General features: G+C 38.6%; 1 protein-coding gene across 1 annotated transcript; it reads left to right on the top strand.

The window, feature by feature from the left end:
• Positions 1–1,084: 1,084 nt before the first annotated feature.
• LOC121386553 (BTB/POZ domain-containing protein 2-like) lies at positions 1,085–5,197 on the top strand. The gene is made up of 2 exons (XM_041517494.1): positions 1,085–1,496; positions 3,042–5,197. The coding sequence occupies exons 1-2, from the start codon at positions 1,162–1,164 to the stop codon at positions 4,108–4,110; spliced, it is 1,404 nt and encodes a 467-aa protein (XP_041373428.1). The 5' UTR covers positions 1,085–1,161; the 3' UTR covers positions 4,111–5,197.
• The last annotated feature ends 13,510 nt before the right edge of the window (positions 5,198–18,707 follow it).

The raw sequence follows: 18,707 nt of genomic DNA, 5'->3' as shown, positions 1-18,707 counted from the left end.
TGTATATAAACCATCACTGCTGCTACTGGATCAAGTGTACGACAGTGGTGTGTGTATGAATGTGTGACTGTATTGCATTTGTTTTTGTGCATGCGTACGTGTGTGTGCACGCACGTGTCTTTTCTGCTTTTCAGGGTGTTTTTTTGTTATTTTGAGAGAGGTATTTTATCAAATAATTTTTAACAAAAACATTGAATAAAGGGACTACCCTGTTTTATTGTTAAGGCTGTTTTGGGTTGTTTTATTAAATAAGTAACAAATATTAAAGGGACAATTGTGAGTTTTGGGTTGTTTTATTAAATAAGTAACAAATATTAAAGGGACAATTGTGAGTTTTGGGTTGTTTTATTAAATAAGTAACAAATATTAAAGGGACAATTGTGAGTTTTGGGTTGTTTTATTAAATAAGTAACAAATATTAAAGGGACAATTGTGAGTTTTGGGTTGTTTTATTAAATAAGTAACAAATATTAAAGGGACAATTGTGAGTTTTGGGTTGTTTTATTAAATAAATCACAAATATTAAAGGGACAATTGTGAGTTTTTGGGTTGTTTTATTAAATAAGTAACAAAAATTAAAGGGACAATCCTGAGTTTTTGGATATTGTTTTCGTACTTTCGAAAATATTTGGATGGCAAATCCAGTTTGGGCTACTTACAAATATTGTGACGGTGAGAAACACGTTGACTATACAAACACTTATATTCTAAAGAAGAAAATATATTTAATGTGTAATACTAGTCGTTACTTGTGTTAGATGAAGACATCTTATAATGCAGAAAACTCAGGGTAGTCCCTTCAGAAAATATTAAAGAAGTGTTTTACAACTAAACATGAAGCTATTCCCAGTCCCGTGCATGGATCCTGTTGATGCATGAACCGCATATTAAAACAAAGAGAACAAGGAAGCTATTTTATGTATATTTTCAGTGACAAGATGGCGACATGCAAATCAAGTAGTCAGACTGAGACTGACCTTGATAGCTGGCAGAGCAGAAAATCTCTTACATAATGTCTCAGACATTCTCTTGAAAATAAAATGTTCAGTGACGTCACATTCCGGGTGGAGAAAGAACAGAAAAGCGTCCAAGCTCACAAACTGATTCTCAGCATAAAGTCGATTGTACATCACCAAGTGTGCGTGTAGCTACAATCATCTCATGGAACCTGGGCCCTGTGACTCTATTAAACTAAACTGTATTTTCAGCTACAAAATGACAACTCGGAAAAGACCTCGATTGTCTCAGTGGGGATCTGTGAACAGCTGGCAGAGAGAAAAATCCATCAGTCAGTGTTTGAGATACTCTCTTCAAAAGAAAGTTCTTACTGACGTGACTTTCAAGGTGGGAAGAGAACAAAAGAGCGTCCAGGCTCACAGACTGATTATCAGTATCCGCAGCAGCGTGTTCGAAGCCATGTTCTACGGACCATTGGCAGAGCAGGATGAGATCGTTATTCCGGAAGTAGAACACGACATATTTCAACAGTTTCTAAGGTATGTACATTTTATGTTCATAAAACACGGATCATACATCTTAAAAGTATGCTGTGAGTCTTGAAGTTTTATTGACTTGCGTCAGAGTAATTATTTAGGGACTGGAATATCTGGAGAAGGGATCACTGTGTGGGATAAGAGATTTTAATATTATATTAATTACAGTAATAATCCAGTTAGCTAGATTAGCACGAAGAACACACGACTATGATCTGCTTTGTATATCAGACCTTGGTCATGTTTCTTGAATTTGCTGCTGTTACAGCTATTACTAAAACTGTTGTTAGTAGTGATGTTGTTGTTGTTGTTGACGACGGTTGTATCAAATGGGAACACTGTTCAAGGTCTCAAGCTGATATGGTCGGAATATTCATTGGCCTCATCCAACTGAAATACAAAATAATCCTTGTCCACTTCCTCTATATTTGCTGGCAACGCCCGACACCTGTGGCTCTCCACATCCACCCCCCCCCCCCTTTCAACACAATGGTAAAGTGGGTCCATTGTTCCAGCAAGAGCCCCACGACTGATATATCACAGGACGTGGTATGTGCTACCCTGTTTGTGAGATGGTGCATACAAAAAGAGTCCTTGCTACTAATACAGAGAAATATGACGTGTTTCCTCTAAGACTATAGTATATCAGAGTTACCAAATGTTTGACATCCAATAGCCGATGATTAATAAATCAACGTGCTCTTGTGGTGTCGTTCAACAAAATCTGTAACTGTCTTCTTTTTTTGTTTGTTATCTTACTGTTCCTCTTCATTCATCTTTAAACAAAAATCTCCTATTCTCTCCCTGCTAGGGTCTCTGGTTACCGTAGTAAAACATTGTTTATTAATGTGAAATACAAACTGAAATGAATTATTAAAAATTCGTGTGTGTTCGCTATGAACAGTGATCGTCAGAATTATACGCTTTATATTACATAAATAGATAATGTATAGAATAAAAAAAATAAAATAGATGCGACCTTTTTATTGGATAGGGTGATGAATAAGAATAACATATGGTCTTGAAAATGTTTCGTGAATCGGAACCCCCCCCCCCCCCCCCCGAGTGTGACGTAATTGTTGACGCCCTTTTACTTGTACTGCTTATGTCAACAGCTGGCCAGTGTCGGGAATTTGAAGGTACCCCCCCCCCCCACCACACCACACACCCCCCCCCCCCCCCCCCCCCCCCCAATATCGGTAAGGTGTTATACCCAGGATATAAGTTTTGGAGTTAAGAGACGACCCCACAATCGAGATAGTTAAATGTGTTCAATATCACATGAGAAGCTCAGCGCCCGGGCAAATCGCGAGAAGTCCCAGTTGGATTGGCGTCCCTCTAACTGAATCGAAACTCAGCTGGCCATTGCGTTTGTATTTGCCATAGATAATGTAGATGAGTGAGTGTAGCGAAAGGATAGAGCTGTAATAGGTCTTATATGTACCAAATGGAACTGGATCACCTATTCTAAATGTTTAAATAATAAAAACATCCTAGGGACTGCAGTTGTAAAGTGAGATGAGGACACTTTTTATTACTATTTCACAGGTACCTCTATACAGATGACGTCACAATGGATGGTGCCAGTGTAATGGGTTTGTTGTACGTATCAAAGAAGTATGACGTCAAAACCCTGGAACAGAAGTGTCTGACGTATTTGTCGTCATCGATGACGTCCGACAACGCCTGTGTGATACTGGAGCAGGCCCACGTGTTTGATGAGCAGGAATTGAAAGAAAAAGCTCTGACTTTTATTTTGAAAAATGGAGATGCCGCTTTAAAGTCATCTGGAGTTATCGACCTTTGTCATGGATGCTTCGTTAAGATCATACAAGCGGAAGAATTGGACGTCAATGAACAATCTGTCTTTGAAGCTGTTGTGGCGTGGAGTGAGAGCGCCTGCAGGAAACAGAACAAAGATGTAACTCACGAAAACAGACGACAAGTACTTGGGGAAGCCCTAAAGCACGTTCGGTTTCCCTTACTTGACCAGAAGTATTTCGCGAAAAATGTAGTACCAACTAATTTACTGACTGACACAGAAAAAGTCAAGATCTTCACACACTGTATATGTCCTGATGAAAACGTTTATCCATTTAACGCCAATAAGCGCATGAGTGTTGTTCGTCGAAATAAAATTATAATACAGCGCCTCACCATAGATAATAAAATTACTTGCTCATGTTCTACGGTTATTGATCATGGAATTATGTTTTCTGTAAACCAAGACTCATCACTACTAGGATTCCAGTTGTATGGTCCCAAAAGAAGAACCACTGCAAATTATGACATCAGAGCTTTCATAACTGACCCGACAACAGATGACGTAATCGAAGGTTCATCAGTGACAAAGTCAGTCTCAGTCGCAGCTGGGACGATAACATATGACGTGGAGTTTCCTCGACCCCTAAAACTGAGCAAAGACAAGAAGTACAATCTGATTGTTAACATCGGTGGACCTGGCTCACACTGTGGGGAGTCCGAAAGATCTACAGTACAGAACGGGTCGTTTGTGTGCTCGTTCTTCAACTGCCAGAAATCCAAACACAGTAACAAACCAGTCGGATATTCAGATGTGAGTTACGGACAGATACCTGGTTTGATGTTCTTAGTATGAAAACCTGTAGTTGGAGATTATGTTATAGTAGACTTTCTCTAACAGCCCAGCTAGTAGAGCATTGGATTCTTATAAATCATACACATATATAGTAGTGTAGGTTTAGTATGGAGTCATCTTCCTAGTAGTAGATAGTGGGACTTTCTCTTAACAGCCCAGCTAGTAGAGCATTGGATTCTTATAAATCAGTGCTCGAAATACTGCCGTCCCGACCACCTTTTGCCGGTGAACGTCACCACGGGCTGGAACATATGTTTGCCTTTATATTGTATGATCATGTTTGGTCTGGTAGGTTTTGATTTAGTCCGGCAGAATTTCTGTTTTCAGCCAATTTCGACCCCAGTGTATAAATGGTCCGTGGTTCCACCCCATTCAGTATTGGTTGGTTTATATGTAAATGTTACAATTTGTCGCCCAGAGGCCCGAGACATAAATTGACTTGAGGGTGTAGTAGTGTTGGTATAATGTCCCGCTCCTGCGCAGTAGCCAGTTAAATGTCTTTTGTTAGCTCTGTTGGTAAAGCTTAGATACAGATATACATATACTTGTACGAGTGCACGTGCACGCACAAGCACACCGACATACACACACAGACACGTACACATACGTCACTGATGATACAGTGTATGATGCGCTGATAATTATCTTCATTAATTAATGGAATTAGCTGATGTACACAATAACTTTACATTGAAGCAACATTTATTCCGTGCATTTGACCAACCGCTATGACTTAGGTTGGAGGACTTGAATAAGGAGAATTATATATATTTTGTTCATGTATTGCCTCGGTAATTTGTAAATTTTGTTTTATGTTTAAATTTTATGTTGTGCATTTGTTCATATATCATCAACGTCCCATCCTGCGTTCACCTAACGACAAAAACACGAATACGATATTTACGGAAATACTATTTTACATTTTTCAGCTACGATTCTGGACCCGATATCGATAATTTTATGGAATAAAAAAAAACGACTTAGCAAAATTAATGGTTTTAAGAGTTTGTAAACTTATAAGTTTTGTATTGAGATACTTACTTGTCTGAACTTTATCCTTTATGGAAATGTTCACGAACTGTGAAGAAAAACCTCACAAATGAATGACAAGCAGAGGACAACAAATCGGATGTTGACTGCGCGAATCGTGCACGAGAAAACAAACCGAACGGAGTTAGGGACATTGACGATAAATATAATATATTAATGATACAGTAATTCTTATATGTCGTAATTATGGTTATTTTAAGAATAATAAATGTATGTGACAATGTGTGTGTTTTTAGTGCCTTCTTTTTATTCGTTTTGTGTGTTTTTTTATATTATTATTATTATTATTATTATTATTTTGTTGCAGATTGCTTGGCCCAATAATCTAGTGAAAAGTTAACAGCATTTGGAAACACACCACAACACATATTCTGTCTGTCTGTCTGCCTCTGTCTGTCTGTCTGTCTGTCTCTGTCTGTCTGTCTGCCTCTGTGTCTGTCTGTCTCTGTCTGTCTGTCTCTCTCTCTCTCTCTCTCTCTCTCTCTCTCTCTCTCTCTCTCTCTCTCTCTCTCTGTCTTTGTGCTCTCTCTCTCTCTCCTCTCTCTCTCTCTCTCTCTCTCTCTCTCTGTGTGTGTGTGTGTATGTCTCTCATACCTCTCTCTCTTGTCTGTCTCTATTCTCTCTTTTCTCTCTCTCTCTCTCTCTCTCTCTCTCTCTCTCTCTCTCTCTCTGTATATGTATCTCTCCTTTTTCCTCTCTCTCTCTCTCTCTCTCTCTCTCTCTCTCTCTCTCTCTCTATTTTTGTTTCTTTTTTGTGCCCCCACCTCTCTCTCTCTCTCTCTATTTGTGTTTCTCTCTTTGTGCCCCCTCTCTCTCTCTCTCTCTCTCTCTCTCTCTCTCTCTCTCTCTCTCCCTCTCTGTCTCTCTCTCTGACACACGCACACACACACGACACGCCCGCGCGCACACACACGCACGCACATTATATATAGTCCGTTTGCAGCAAAAGGGAACTGAAGATGATGTATAACTAATTATATAACTGATATAAAACATCTTTCAAGGCATACATTCATGGATTTAGAGCGCCTAATTTGTATAAATATGGATTATAAATGAAAATTACATTCATGTGGAATACGAAACCTCGTTATTGTATCACCCAAAACATTTTGATTGAACCACGATGGAGGGAATCCCATGACAACCGATAAGCAGGTTTCATTTTTAAATCGTGGAACTCTTTTATAGGAAGTCGAAAACGTACGGTGTGTTTATGTGTATAGGTTCTAATAGACCAAATCAATTGCTATTGCCGATAATGTTAATGTTTACTAATAAAAGTGACATAAGCAGCGTTTCAACACACCCAGGAAGTACATCAACAGAAAGTGTGGCACCTCACATCTAATGTACCTGCAAGAAAATGGGGGGGGGGGGGGGGGGGTCACGTATCATTTAAGAGATTTAATTGATGTTTTTAATAGCAAACGTCATTTTTTGCTGAAAATTGCAGTTCCATTTTTCGGGGTACCCTGCATTAGTTTCAACCTCTGGTATATACTGCATAACAACTGTATAACAAATAAAAGTGTATTTATTTATTGTCAATGGATAATAGTATTTGCACACATAATCAATGTCACATATTACTACCAATAACACAAACAGCTGCTTTTACTTCAAAAATGTGCACCTCGAACTTTGACACGGAACTCTCTTCTTTGGTACTATGCAGCCTGTATGCTTGTGTCACGGGGATCCTATAATACCCGTAACTGAATAAAACATGATTATCCAAATATCTCTCCAAACTGTATATCTATTAGATCTCTCTGTCTCGGGCAGTCTAATACCCGAGTGGCTCGGCTCTAGGTATAATCAGAGATAGATCTTATATAAATAAATATATATATATATATATATATATATATATATATATATATATATATATATATATATATATATATATATATATATAGCACGTTTAGTTCACTAGAAAACACAGCAAAACACAATACACTTTGGAATCTGTATTAACTCTAACGCTGACAAAAGTACTTGCCGCAGTAGTTAATTAACAACAACAATATAATAACAACCCAGAGCTAATCACTTAATGAGTTAATCACTAAGTGTCTAGTTTACACAATATTCTAATCACTTCACCGTGATACAACACACACACGTGTGATAACTGAGAAACGATGCCAGGGGAACTTAATTAATAACGGAATTACAACTCTATTCCTAACTGGTTAATTTGTAATTAACCCTTAAATACTCATTCAGTAACCATGTAGGTAGTACTAAACCAAATAACTTCCGGCTGGGTCAAAGTTCGAGGTGCACCCAACTTTTGATAGAGAAGTGAACACCACAAGTCCTGTGATTGGTTATAAATGTGAGTGTGTTGGTTGTAAAAAATAATAGTTTCATCTGGGTAAAAAAAATGTGCAATTTTATTTCATCTAGTACCAATGTGTCAAGTAGCCTTGTGCTTGAAACATGTATGGGGTACCTGTAAAAAAAAGTACTCGAATTTTGTGTGAAACTAGGGTAGTCATAGACGCTACCCGTTATCTCAGAAACGAGCAGCTTGACCCCCATTTTTTTCTGATTCACTTTAAGTGTAAGGGGTGGTAGTATTTATATCTGTGACATTTATGTCGGTTGATACGTTGAAGGTAGGAGTTTTAGCCACATATGTTACTATTGTCGTCTATGGGATTTGATTTGGTAGTATACACCCTATAGCACATATTCAGTGCATAATAAAAAATATTATGATTTTGTCATTTTTTAAAATTAAACTATACTGGTTGATTAATTAGCCATCACTCGATCATGCAAGGTCACAATGACCTTGACCTTGACAATAATCTCTGTACATGGCTCTGAATGGAGTTTGAATCAAAGTTAGCACTGAAGAAAAGTTGGTTTTGGCCTATAATTCATACTGTAAAGATTTCAATAATTTCTTTTTACATGGTATTTGACTTGCCATATACAACTGCTCTTAAATATGGTATTATATATAGGTAACCTGAACTAAGATTTTAATAGCAATTTATTTTTATATTAAAAATAGCATGTGCCAATAGTGGGTTAATGTCCTTAGTTTCCATTAACATTGTTAATTTTTTATGTATGAAATTCTGAAAACTCAAATTTGTAAAGAAGTTGATTTTTATTGTCATTTTGACATATTTATAGGGTGCTAAGTTATATTTTAGACAAATTTGTAGTTTTATGCAAAATTTAAAGTAAATTTGAAGAAAAACTTTACCAAAAACATAATTAAATTTGTTGTCACTATTGTGCCTTCTGTTCTTATTTGTACATAACAATAAGGTTGTTAAACATATACTTAGATCTCCAGATCATTTTTTTTTCTTAATAATCACTAAGCTCTCATGAAAAGCATTTTGAGTTTATACTAGATTCAGAACCAATTTTTTCAGATTTGATTATCTGCCTTGGATTAAGTTGATAATTTATTTTATTGTTAAAGCTGTATTACCTAATGTTACTAGCTAAATAAAATGCTGGATTACAGATTGTAGGAATACATCTAATGTACATATTGTATTCATCCGGATTAGAAAATAAAGCAAGAAAATAGATGTTCGGGTAATTTTGTCACTTAAAAATAGTTTTTTTCAGTAATTAATCAAAAATAAATGTGTTAAAGCTGCATGATTATTCCAGATATCACAACTATTAAAACCTTCAACTACAGTAGGCTATAAATAAAATATAGTCAGGAATATTGGTGGCTGCCAATAGTTTTGATGGTTCATTATGAAAATCAGCATGGCCGATGGATTTGAAATTCCCACACCTGGTAACTTGAAGACACCCACACCCAGCATACAGGATTTTCTCCCAACACTAATGTTCAGGACATTAAGTCATTACTTCATACAGGTACAGTCATGTTTGTGTTTCCTTCCTCAGACATTGTATTTTTTTAATACTGATATTTCTTTGATGTGCCTGTTAAGGTCTTCATAATCTAGGGGTCAATCAAGTGCATGTGTTTTAATGGAATTCTTTAAAGGGGTAGAGGTACTCTGACTATCTTTGTTGTCTCTACATATATACCTGAGTACACACACCCAACTGAAAGTAAATATCTTCAGGAGTTTTATTTTAAAACATTTTGTTGTTTAATATGACATATTGCATTTGTACAAAACTATATGCAATATATATGCTTTTTGAGGTGTACATTATATTAGGTTGCACTGTAGAAACAACAGTTTCAGTGAGGTTGTCAGTTTATGTCAGAATACACCAGATCCTGGTTGTCATAAAGACACATAGCTGGACACTTTTTGAAAAACGTATGTTATCAGTATAGGTAGTACTAAACCAAATAACTTCCGGCTGGGTCAAAGTTCGAGGTGCACCCAACTTTTGATAGAGAAGTGAATACCACAAGTCCTGTGATTGGTTATAAATGTGAGTGTGTTGGTTGTAAAAAATAATAGTTTCATCTGGGTAAAACAATTTGCAATTTTATTTCATCTAGTACCAATGTGTCAAGTAGCCTTGTGCTTGAAACATGTATGGGGTACCTGTAAAAAAAAGGTACTCGAATTTTGTGCGAAACTAGGATAGTCATAGACGCTACCCGTTATCTCAGAAACGAGCAGCTTGACCCCCATTTTTTTCTGATTCACTTTAAGTGTAAGGGGTGGTAGTATTTATATCCGTGACGTTTATGTTGGTTGATACGTTGCAGGTAGGAGTTTTAGCCACATATGTTACTATTGTCGTCTATGGGATTTGATTTGGTAGTATACACCCTGTAATACAGAGTTAATACTGGTACATTTCACAATAAAGACAATAACCTACAGTTTACCTAGGTCCTCTAGGATGACCGGCTAAGCTTTATCTTACCAAATACTCGTATACAAATATTAGAACAGTGACGCCTACAATTTACTTCGTCAGATTACCGGAGACACTGTCTAAAGAATATTGGTATAATACGGTATTAAAATATTTAAAGTCACATCAATCACATCAAGGTTATACAACAGAGCAGAAATATATAGTTACCAAGTCGATCTGAACTAATATAGTTCGTTCAGTTGGACAACGTCCGTTCCCCTGGATACTTCCAATGTTTCTCCCTGATATCTCTAAAATCCTAGCTATTTATTACAAAAATCTCAGACTAATCCGGAGACAGCGAATATCGCCTGGGGGCACAACGCGGTACATCTCCCTATCATGTGATATTTCCACAACTCCCAGAGACGGTATATTTTCTTAGGTGGCCAGACAGACCGTCGCCAGTTCGCTAGAAACACCACGGTCGTAAAACAGAACTCCCGGAGGTATTACGTAACTACTGGCCAGGGCCTTTGTGCACCTGGTCTGGTGTGTATTCGGATGCAGAACTACAACCGTCACGCGGGGGTATTACGTAACCAAGCTGCACACGGCCCTCTCAAACAAAGGCAATAGCCACAGGCGAAAAGATAAGAGCATGTTCCGTCACACACCCCCACCTCAAAAAGGATATTTCCTCTACTCTAGGAATAGGGAAATATACTACATTTAAACAAAACAAGAGTGCGTTAACCGACGCATCCGGGCATATATAGTAATAAGGTGACTACCAGTAATCACTCTGAGTCCCTGGTATACAATACAATATATAAAAACAAAAACAGAAATCAAGAACGTCAACACATTATCACAACGTTCAACTTCGGGACAGGGCATCAGCGATTACATTGGATGTGCCCTTGATGTGTTCAATGGTAATTGGGAATTCCTGCAGAAGAAGACTCCATCTCAAAACTCTCTGGTTGGTGGCTTTCATTCTGTGAATGAAAGTAAGCGGATTATGGTCAGTAAAGACAACCACTCGATGCAATGCCGATTTCACGTATATCTGAAAATGCTTCAGAGCTTGTGCCATGGCCAAGGCTTCCTTCTCTATAGTGGAATAGTTCACCTGGTGTTTGTCAAACTTTTAGAGAAGAAATTTACAGGATGGTCCAGTCCATTTTCGTCTTCTTGGAACAGCACAGCTCCAGCTCCCACGTCACTGGCATCCACAGCCAGCTTGAAAGGCATTCGGTAGTCTAGTGCTGTCATCACGGGAGACAAGGAAAGCATCTGCTTGAGACGGTTGAATGACTTCTCGCATTCGTCTGACCACTGGAACTTCGATTCCTTCTTTTTCAGTGTCGCAAGTTTTACAGGGTTTCTCCGATAGGCATGCTGTCGACTCGGTGTAGCGTTGGGTTCCAAGCGCACATCCTGGCTTAAGGTATTGGTAACCGCTGGAAGGTCCTGACAAATGGAAACATTGTCTTGAATCAACGTAGTCAACTTTGCTCGCTGGGGGCTGTCAAGGTGCAAGTCCCGGACACAAGTCTGCTAGAATTTGGCTGTTGGTTAATTTGATCTCTGCAGTCTTGACGTCATCACAGAAAATTGAGTGACTCTCAATTTGGACAGGTAACTCTGGAACTATCGGCAGTCTGTCAAAATAACCTTTTAGCAAATTGATGTGACAATACCTACTTTTCCTAACCCTATCAGAGGTGTTTATCACATACCCTGTCTCATTAACTCGTTTGTGCACAACATAGCGACCGAAATACCTGTTCTGCAATGAACCCCGTTTAATGGGAAGGTACAGCAGCACCTTATCCCCTGGTTTAAATTCCCGACTCTTAGCCTTCCTATCAAACACTGATTTTATTTTACTCTGAGCATAGCTCAGATGCTTCCTAGCTAGTTCGGTCGCCGGCAACCTCCTATCTCTAACTCTCTTATTCATTAATACTCCCTCAGTTAACAATCTACTGTGAGCTGCCAACAAATTTGGATCAGCCCCCTGCTCTAGGATTAACTCTTGTCTGTTACAAGGTAAGTCCCCTCTATCAAACACAACTGGTTCATTTACCCTCTGCGGGAGGTCAACAGGTTCCCCCACATTTAGTTCCTCAGTTGACTTATCTACCATTTTACTGATAACCTCATCCACTCCAATTTCGTGGCTCACACACGTATCAGACAAATCACAATTTACTTCTGGGTCTCGTGCTACCCGTCCGGCCATAGCCCTAGTCATTGCACACGCAGGATATCTAATCTCATCAACCTTACACTCTTCTATTGGTAAAGGGCTGTCTTCAATTAACAATTTGTCACCTTGCGGCTGGCAACACTGACTAGTCAAATCGTTACTCAACAAAACTCCTATGTTTTTCAACAGGCATGTCCTTCACAACACCCATAACGACTGGTCCAGTCACAAACTTCGAACACAAGAAAACGTTATGTAACCGGACAACCATTTTTTCTCCAGTAACCGAGGTTACGGCCAAACTACGTCCTGTATCTGAATTTCCAATACCTGCTAAAAACTCCGACGTTATAAGCGTCTGGCTACACCCTGTATCTCGATAGATTGATATTGCCTTAGGACTCAACTCTTGTTTTACGTCACAAACCATACCAGTGGACACATACGGGTTTACTTTCTCTGCCATGGGACTAACCATTAACTCTCTCGCTAACGGAGCTGACCTCACTAAACCGACCACTTGCGCATTATCGCGTTTCCTTTTAAAACAGTCCCCGACAAGATGGTTATCCTTTTTACAGTAACTGCAATGTGGACGAAAAGTTCGTGCATTGGCTGATAATGCAGGTTTATCCTTACTTTGCCCACCAGGTGCATTCCTTGCCTGACTAGCTGACCAACTAGATGACTCTCCCCGATAGTTACTTTTCCGGGAAAAACCTGGCTGAAATTTCTTCTTATCACCCTGTTGTATAGAGCTACCCTGTACTGCCTGAGCTTTGTGTATTAACACGTAATCATCTGCCACTATGCCTACCTGCTCTATTTTTTTGATATCACGATCCTCTAAATGAATACGTAAGCTAACTGGTAATCCATTTTTAATGTCCTGTAAGATCAACAATTCCCGTAACTCGGTATATGACCCTACCTGATGAGAAACCACCCATTTATTAAACATCCCTGCCTTCTTAGCCACAAACTCACTATAAGACTGACCCTGCGTTTTTCTCAACTCGCTATACCGTAAACGATAATCCTCAGGTCGTAACTCGTAAGCCCTCAACACTGCAGACTTAACTAGGTCGTACTAACTTGCTCGCTCATCATTCATTGAATTATAAGCTACGCTAGCCTTCCCCTTAAACTTAGACACGCCTAACAATGTCCTCTTAGACTGCGGCCAATTTAGCTGCTTAGCGGCCCGTTCAAAAAGTTGGAAAACCATATCTACCTCCTTGTCGTCAAATACAGGCAGTGATCTATAAGACTCCGACATGTTAAACCGATTTCCTGCCTCACGTCTAACTTCTTCAGTATTCAAGTTTAACTCATGTTCCACTTTTTATTTTGCTAACTGGAATTCTTTATCCCTATCTCTCTCTTCTCTCTCTCTCTCTCTCTCTCTCTCTCTCTCTCTCTCTCTCTCTCTCTCTCTCTCTCTCTCTCTCTCTCTCTCTCTCTCTCTCTCTCTATCTCTCTCTCTCTATCTCTCTTTCTCTCTTCTCTATCTCTATCTCTCTCTTCTCTATCTCTATCTTCTTTTTCTCTATCCCTCTCTCTCTATCTAATGCACGTTCCTCTCTTTCGTACTCAAGTTTTTTAAAAGCTAATTGTTGTTCCACACTTAACTCATTTATCTCTATCTCTGGAACAATCTCACTGTCTTCCATAACAGGCCTATCACCAAAAACTTCCTGGATAATAATTGTCTTTATATCATCTAAGGTTTTAGCTGATGTTAAATCTATTTCTCGCTCACCCGCGATTTCAACTAATTCGGCCTTACGTGCTCGCTTAATCTCCACTACACTGAGAGTAGGCCTATCCAGCAAATTCTTATCCATGTTTAGGTATGACGCACTTATTATTAATTACTTTTCTAGTGAACAACGTTGCTACTTCTAGTTAATTTGTAAACATAATTTATAAAGCCCCCATTTACAAACAATACTTTTTAAATATGCATGTCCCGTTTCAGATCCGGGACGAGCACCCCAATTTTTACTCTTGTCACGGGGATCCTATAATACTCGTAACTGAGTAGAACACGATTATCCAAATATCGCTCCTAACTGTATATCTATTTGATCTCTCTGTATCGGCAGTCTAATACCCGAGTGGCTCGGCTCTAGGTATAATCAGAGATAAGATCTTATATAAAAAATATATATGTAGCACGTTTAGTTCACTAGAAAACACAACAAAACACAATACACTTTGGAATCTGTATTACACTACGCTGACAAATGTACTTGCCGCAGTAGTTAATTACTTACAACAACAATAATAATAACAACCCGGAACTAATCACTTAATTGGTTAATCACTAGGTGTCTAGTTTACACAATATTCTAAACGCTTCACCGTGATACAACACGCACACGTGTGATAATTGAGAAACGCTGCCAGGGGAACTTAATTAATAAAGGAATTACAACTCTATTCCTAACTTGTTAATTTTTAATTAACCCTTAACTACTCATTCAGTAACCTTGTAATACAGAATTAATACTGGTACATAACACAATAAAGACAATAACCTACAGTTTACCTAGGTCCTCTAGGATGACTGGTTAAGCTTTAATAATTTTAGAACAGTGAAGCCTACAATTTACTTCGTCAGATTACCGGAAACACTGTCTAAATAATATTGGTATAATACAGTATTAAAATATTTAAAGTCACATCAATCACATCAAGGTTATACAACAGAGCAGAAATATATATTTACCAAGTCCAGTCGGACTAACGTTCCCTGGGAGCCGTCCAATGATTCTCCCCGTTATCTCTAAAATCCTATCTATTTATTCAAAAAATCTGAGAGACAGCGAATATCGCCTGGGGGCATATCGCGGTACTACCCATATCATGTGATATTTCCACAGTGACCAAGACGGAATATTTCCTTAGATGGTCAGACTAATTGTCGCCAAGTTCGACAGAAACCACAGTCGTAAAACCGCACTATCGGAGATATTACGTAACTACTGGCCACATGGCCTCCACACCTGGTCTAAGTGTGTATTAGGGGGTACGGTCGCGCGGAGGTATTACGTAACCAAGTGCCCATCTGGTCTAAGTGCATATTGGAAACGCAGCTCTACCATCGTCGCGCGGGGGTATTACGTAACCAAGCTGCACATGGCCCTCTATAACAATTAACATCGCCACAGGTGAAAAGATAAGAGCATGTTCCGTCACAGCTATTATTACATATCAAGGTCAAGATAGATTTCATTAAATAGCTTTTGCAGACATGCTTTTAACAAAACACAGTTATGCCTACATATACCAAATAACCAGTGTTGCTAGTTTACTCTGTGCCATATTATAAAGATGCAATCAATATGTCATTGATAAGGACTACTGACATCAGTTAAAACTATATGTATCTTGGTCTGGGTATTTGCAAAGGCAAAAATTACTTTCAAAAATTTACTTTCGCATTTGACGTTGTGTCGAAGTTTATCATGATGGTCTACTTTCAAGTAGGTGTTTGCTAGGTGGTGTGTGGTTATGTGCGTGACGGTGTGAGGATTACTTCGCATTCAAGGTTTGTAAGACTGCCTGTCCGCTCGTCTGCAGTCATATCGACTAACAATAGACAAGAAAAAACATACCACGTTACTGCTGTCGGCTTTCACAACTGTGGCCAAACAGTGAATTGTCAAACGTGTTTTAGTTGGGAATTCAGACTCGTAACAACACACTTTGAGAGGAAAGCAAGATTTCGTATTTTTGTTTAACAATGAATTAGGGCAGGGCGGCGATTAGATAGATAGATAGATAACTAGTTTAACGTGCCCATATACCACTAGGGTTTCGAACACGCCCATCCAGAGTCCGACCACTGTATATACAAATGTGTATATAATATAATACAGTGAAACCTCTCAAGACCGACCACTGTATATACAAATGTGTATATAATATAATATAATATAATATAATATAATACCGTGAAACCTCTCAAAACTGACCACTGTATATACAAATGTGTATATAATATAATATAATATAATATAATATAATATAATATAATATAATATAAAACAGTGAAACCTCTCAAGATCGACCACTGTATATACAAATGTGTATATAATATAATATAATACAGTGAAACCTCTCAAGATCGACCACTGTATATACAAATGTGTATATAATATAATATAATATAATATAATATAATATAATACAGTGAAACCTCTCAAAACCGGACCCTCTGTAAAACGGAATTCCCTAAAAACCTGCCTTTTAAAAATATCTGTACAGAAGAGAACCTATAATCGCCACTTCTCTGACAATACGCGATGAAGCTGGACGTAAGTTCATGTGCTCTCGACTGCTTGTTAGTTACGGGAAGTTGTTAGAGTACGGCGTCGCTTACACCGGATCACGAGCAACTGACTTTGGTGTATGGCGATGCGGTCACTCAGAAGAGGAAGGGAAGAGGGACAAGAAGGAGGAAACGTGCGCCAGGGTCGGCACAGGGGAGAACAAAGCTGGCGGCTCAACCGCCAGCGGCGGTCCCGTCTGCGTTGCCGCCCCCACCCCCACAACCCGACAAGCCAGCTGTTTCAACGCAGACTGACCAGCTCGATGAGTCGACGCCAGTGTTGGACACCACCATGTGCGAGACTCCACGGCCGGCGTCTTCCGTTCCAACCCCTCCGCTTGTGTCCGCGTCGAGACCCCCACCCCCGGGGGACTCCGCAACGACCAAGCCAGATGTTGGTGTTGCGAAACGGAAGGCCTTCACTCCTCCGAGTGACCAGCCAGCCAAGGCCCGGCCTTCCGCCTCCGCCCGAGGCAGAGACTTCTCCGCCTGGAGTCTCGCAGTGTCGAAGATAAAGGGCCAGTACTCGAAGTACTTAGTCGGGGACACACCACACACGGCCTCACTGCCGGGAGGCGTCATCGAAGGATCCTTCAAGCGCTTCCCAGACGGCACTGAGGTCGGGATCCACGACATGGAGCTAGGGGACGGGACGTTTAGACTTGTGGTGACGTCGCGCCGGGATAGACTCAGAGATATTATGTGTATATAATATAATATAATACAGTGAAACCTCTCAAGACCGACCGCTGTAGAGGTTTCACTGTATATACAGCGGTCGGTCTTAAGAGGTTTCACTGTATTATATTATATTATATACACATTTGTATATACAGCGGTCGGTCTTGAGAGGTTTCACTGTATTATATTATATACACATTTGTATATACAGCGGTCGGTCTTGAGAGGTTTCACTGTATTATATTATATTATATACACATTTGTATATACAGCGGTCGGTCTTGAGAGGTTTCACTGTATTATATTATATTATATACACATTTGTATATACAGCGGTCGGTCTTGAGAGGTTTCACTGTATTATATTATATTATATACACATTTGTATATACAGCGGTCGGTCTTGAGAGGTTTCACTGTATTATATTATATACACATTTGTATATACAGCGGTCGGTCTTGAGAGGTTTCACTGTATTATATTATATTATATACACATTTGTATATACAGCGGTCGGTCTTGAGAGGTTTCACTGTATTATATTATATTATATACACATTTGTATATACAGCGGTCGGTCTTGAGAGGTTTCACTGTATTATATTATATACACATTTGTATATACAGCGGTCGGTCTTGAGAGGTTTCACTGTATTATATTATATTATATACACATTTGTATATACAGCGGTCGGTCTTGAGAGGTTTCACTGTATTATATTATATTATATTATATTATATACACATTTGTATATACAGCGGTCGGTCTTGAGAGGTTTCACTGTATTATATTATATTATATACACATTTGTATATACAGCGGTCGGTCTTGAGAGGTTTCACTGTATTATATTATATTATATACACATTTGTATATACAGCGGTCGGTCTTGAGAGGTTTCACTGTATTATATTATATACACATTTGTATATACAGCGGTCGGTCTTGAGAGGTTTCACTGTATTATATTATATTATATACACATTTGTATATACAGCGGTCGGTCTTGAGAGGTTTCACTGTATTATATTATATTATATACACATTTGTATATACAGCGGTCGGTCTTGAGAGGTTTCATTGTATTATATTATATACACATTTGTATATACAGCGGTCGGTCTTGAGAGGTTTCACTGTATTATATTATATTATATACACATTTGTATATACAGCGGTCGGTCTTGAGAGGTTTCACTGTATTATATTATATACACATTTGTATATACAGCGGTCGGTCTTGAGAGGTTTCACTGTATTATATTATATTATATACACATTTGTATATACAGTGGTCGGTCTTGAGAGGTTTCACTGTATTATATTATATACACATTTGTATATACAGTGGTCGGTCTTGAGAGGTTTCACTGTATTATATTATATTATATTATATTATATTATATACACATTTGTATATACAGTGGTCGGTCTTGAGAGGTTTCACTGTATTATATTATATTATATTATATTATATACACATTTGTATATACAGTGGTCGGTCTTGGTCAAGAACAAAGTC

Source organism: Gigantopelta aegis, chromosome 12 (genome assembly GCF_016097555.1).
Source record: "Gigantopelta aegis isolate Gae_Host chromosome 12, Gae_host_genome, whole genome shotgun sequence".
Classification (NCBI taxonomy): domain Eukaryota; kingdom Metazoa; phylum Mollusca; class Gastropoda; order Neomphalida; family Peltospiridae; genus Gigantopelta; species Gigantopelta aegis.
This window is presented reverse-complemented; position numbering and strand designations above follow the sequence as displayed.

Bases quoted from the DNA above. Each gene is read 5' to 3' on its own strand.
- LOC121386553 (XM_041517494.1), top strand. From the start codon at position 1,162: ATGGAACCTGGGCCCTGTGACTCTATTAAACTAAACTGTATTTTCAGC. The intron at 1,497-3,041 runs GTATGTACATTT...ACTATTTCACAG, and splicing joins ATATTTCAACAGTTTCTAAG to GTACCTCTATACAGATGACG.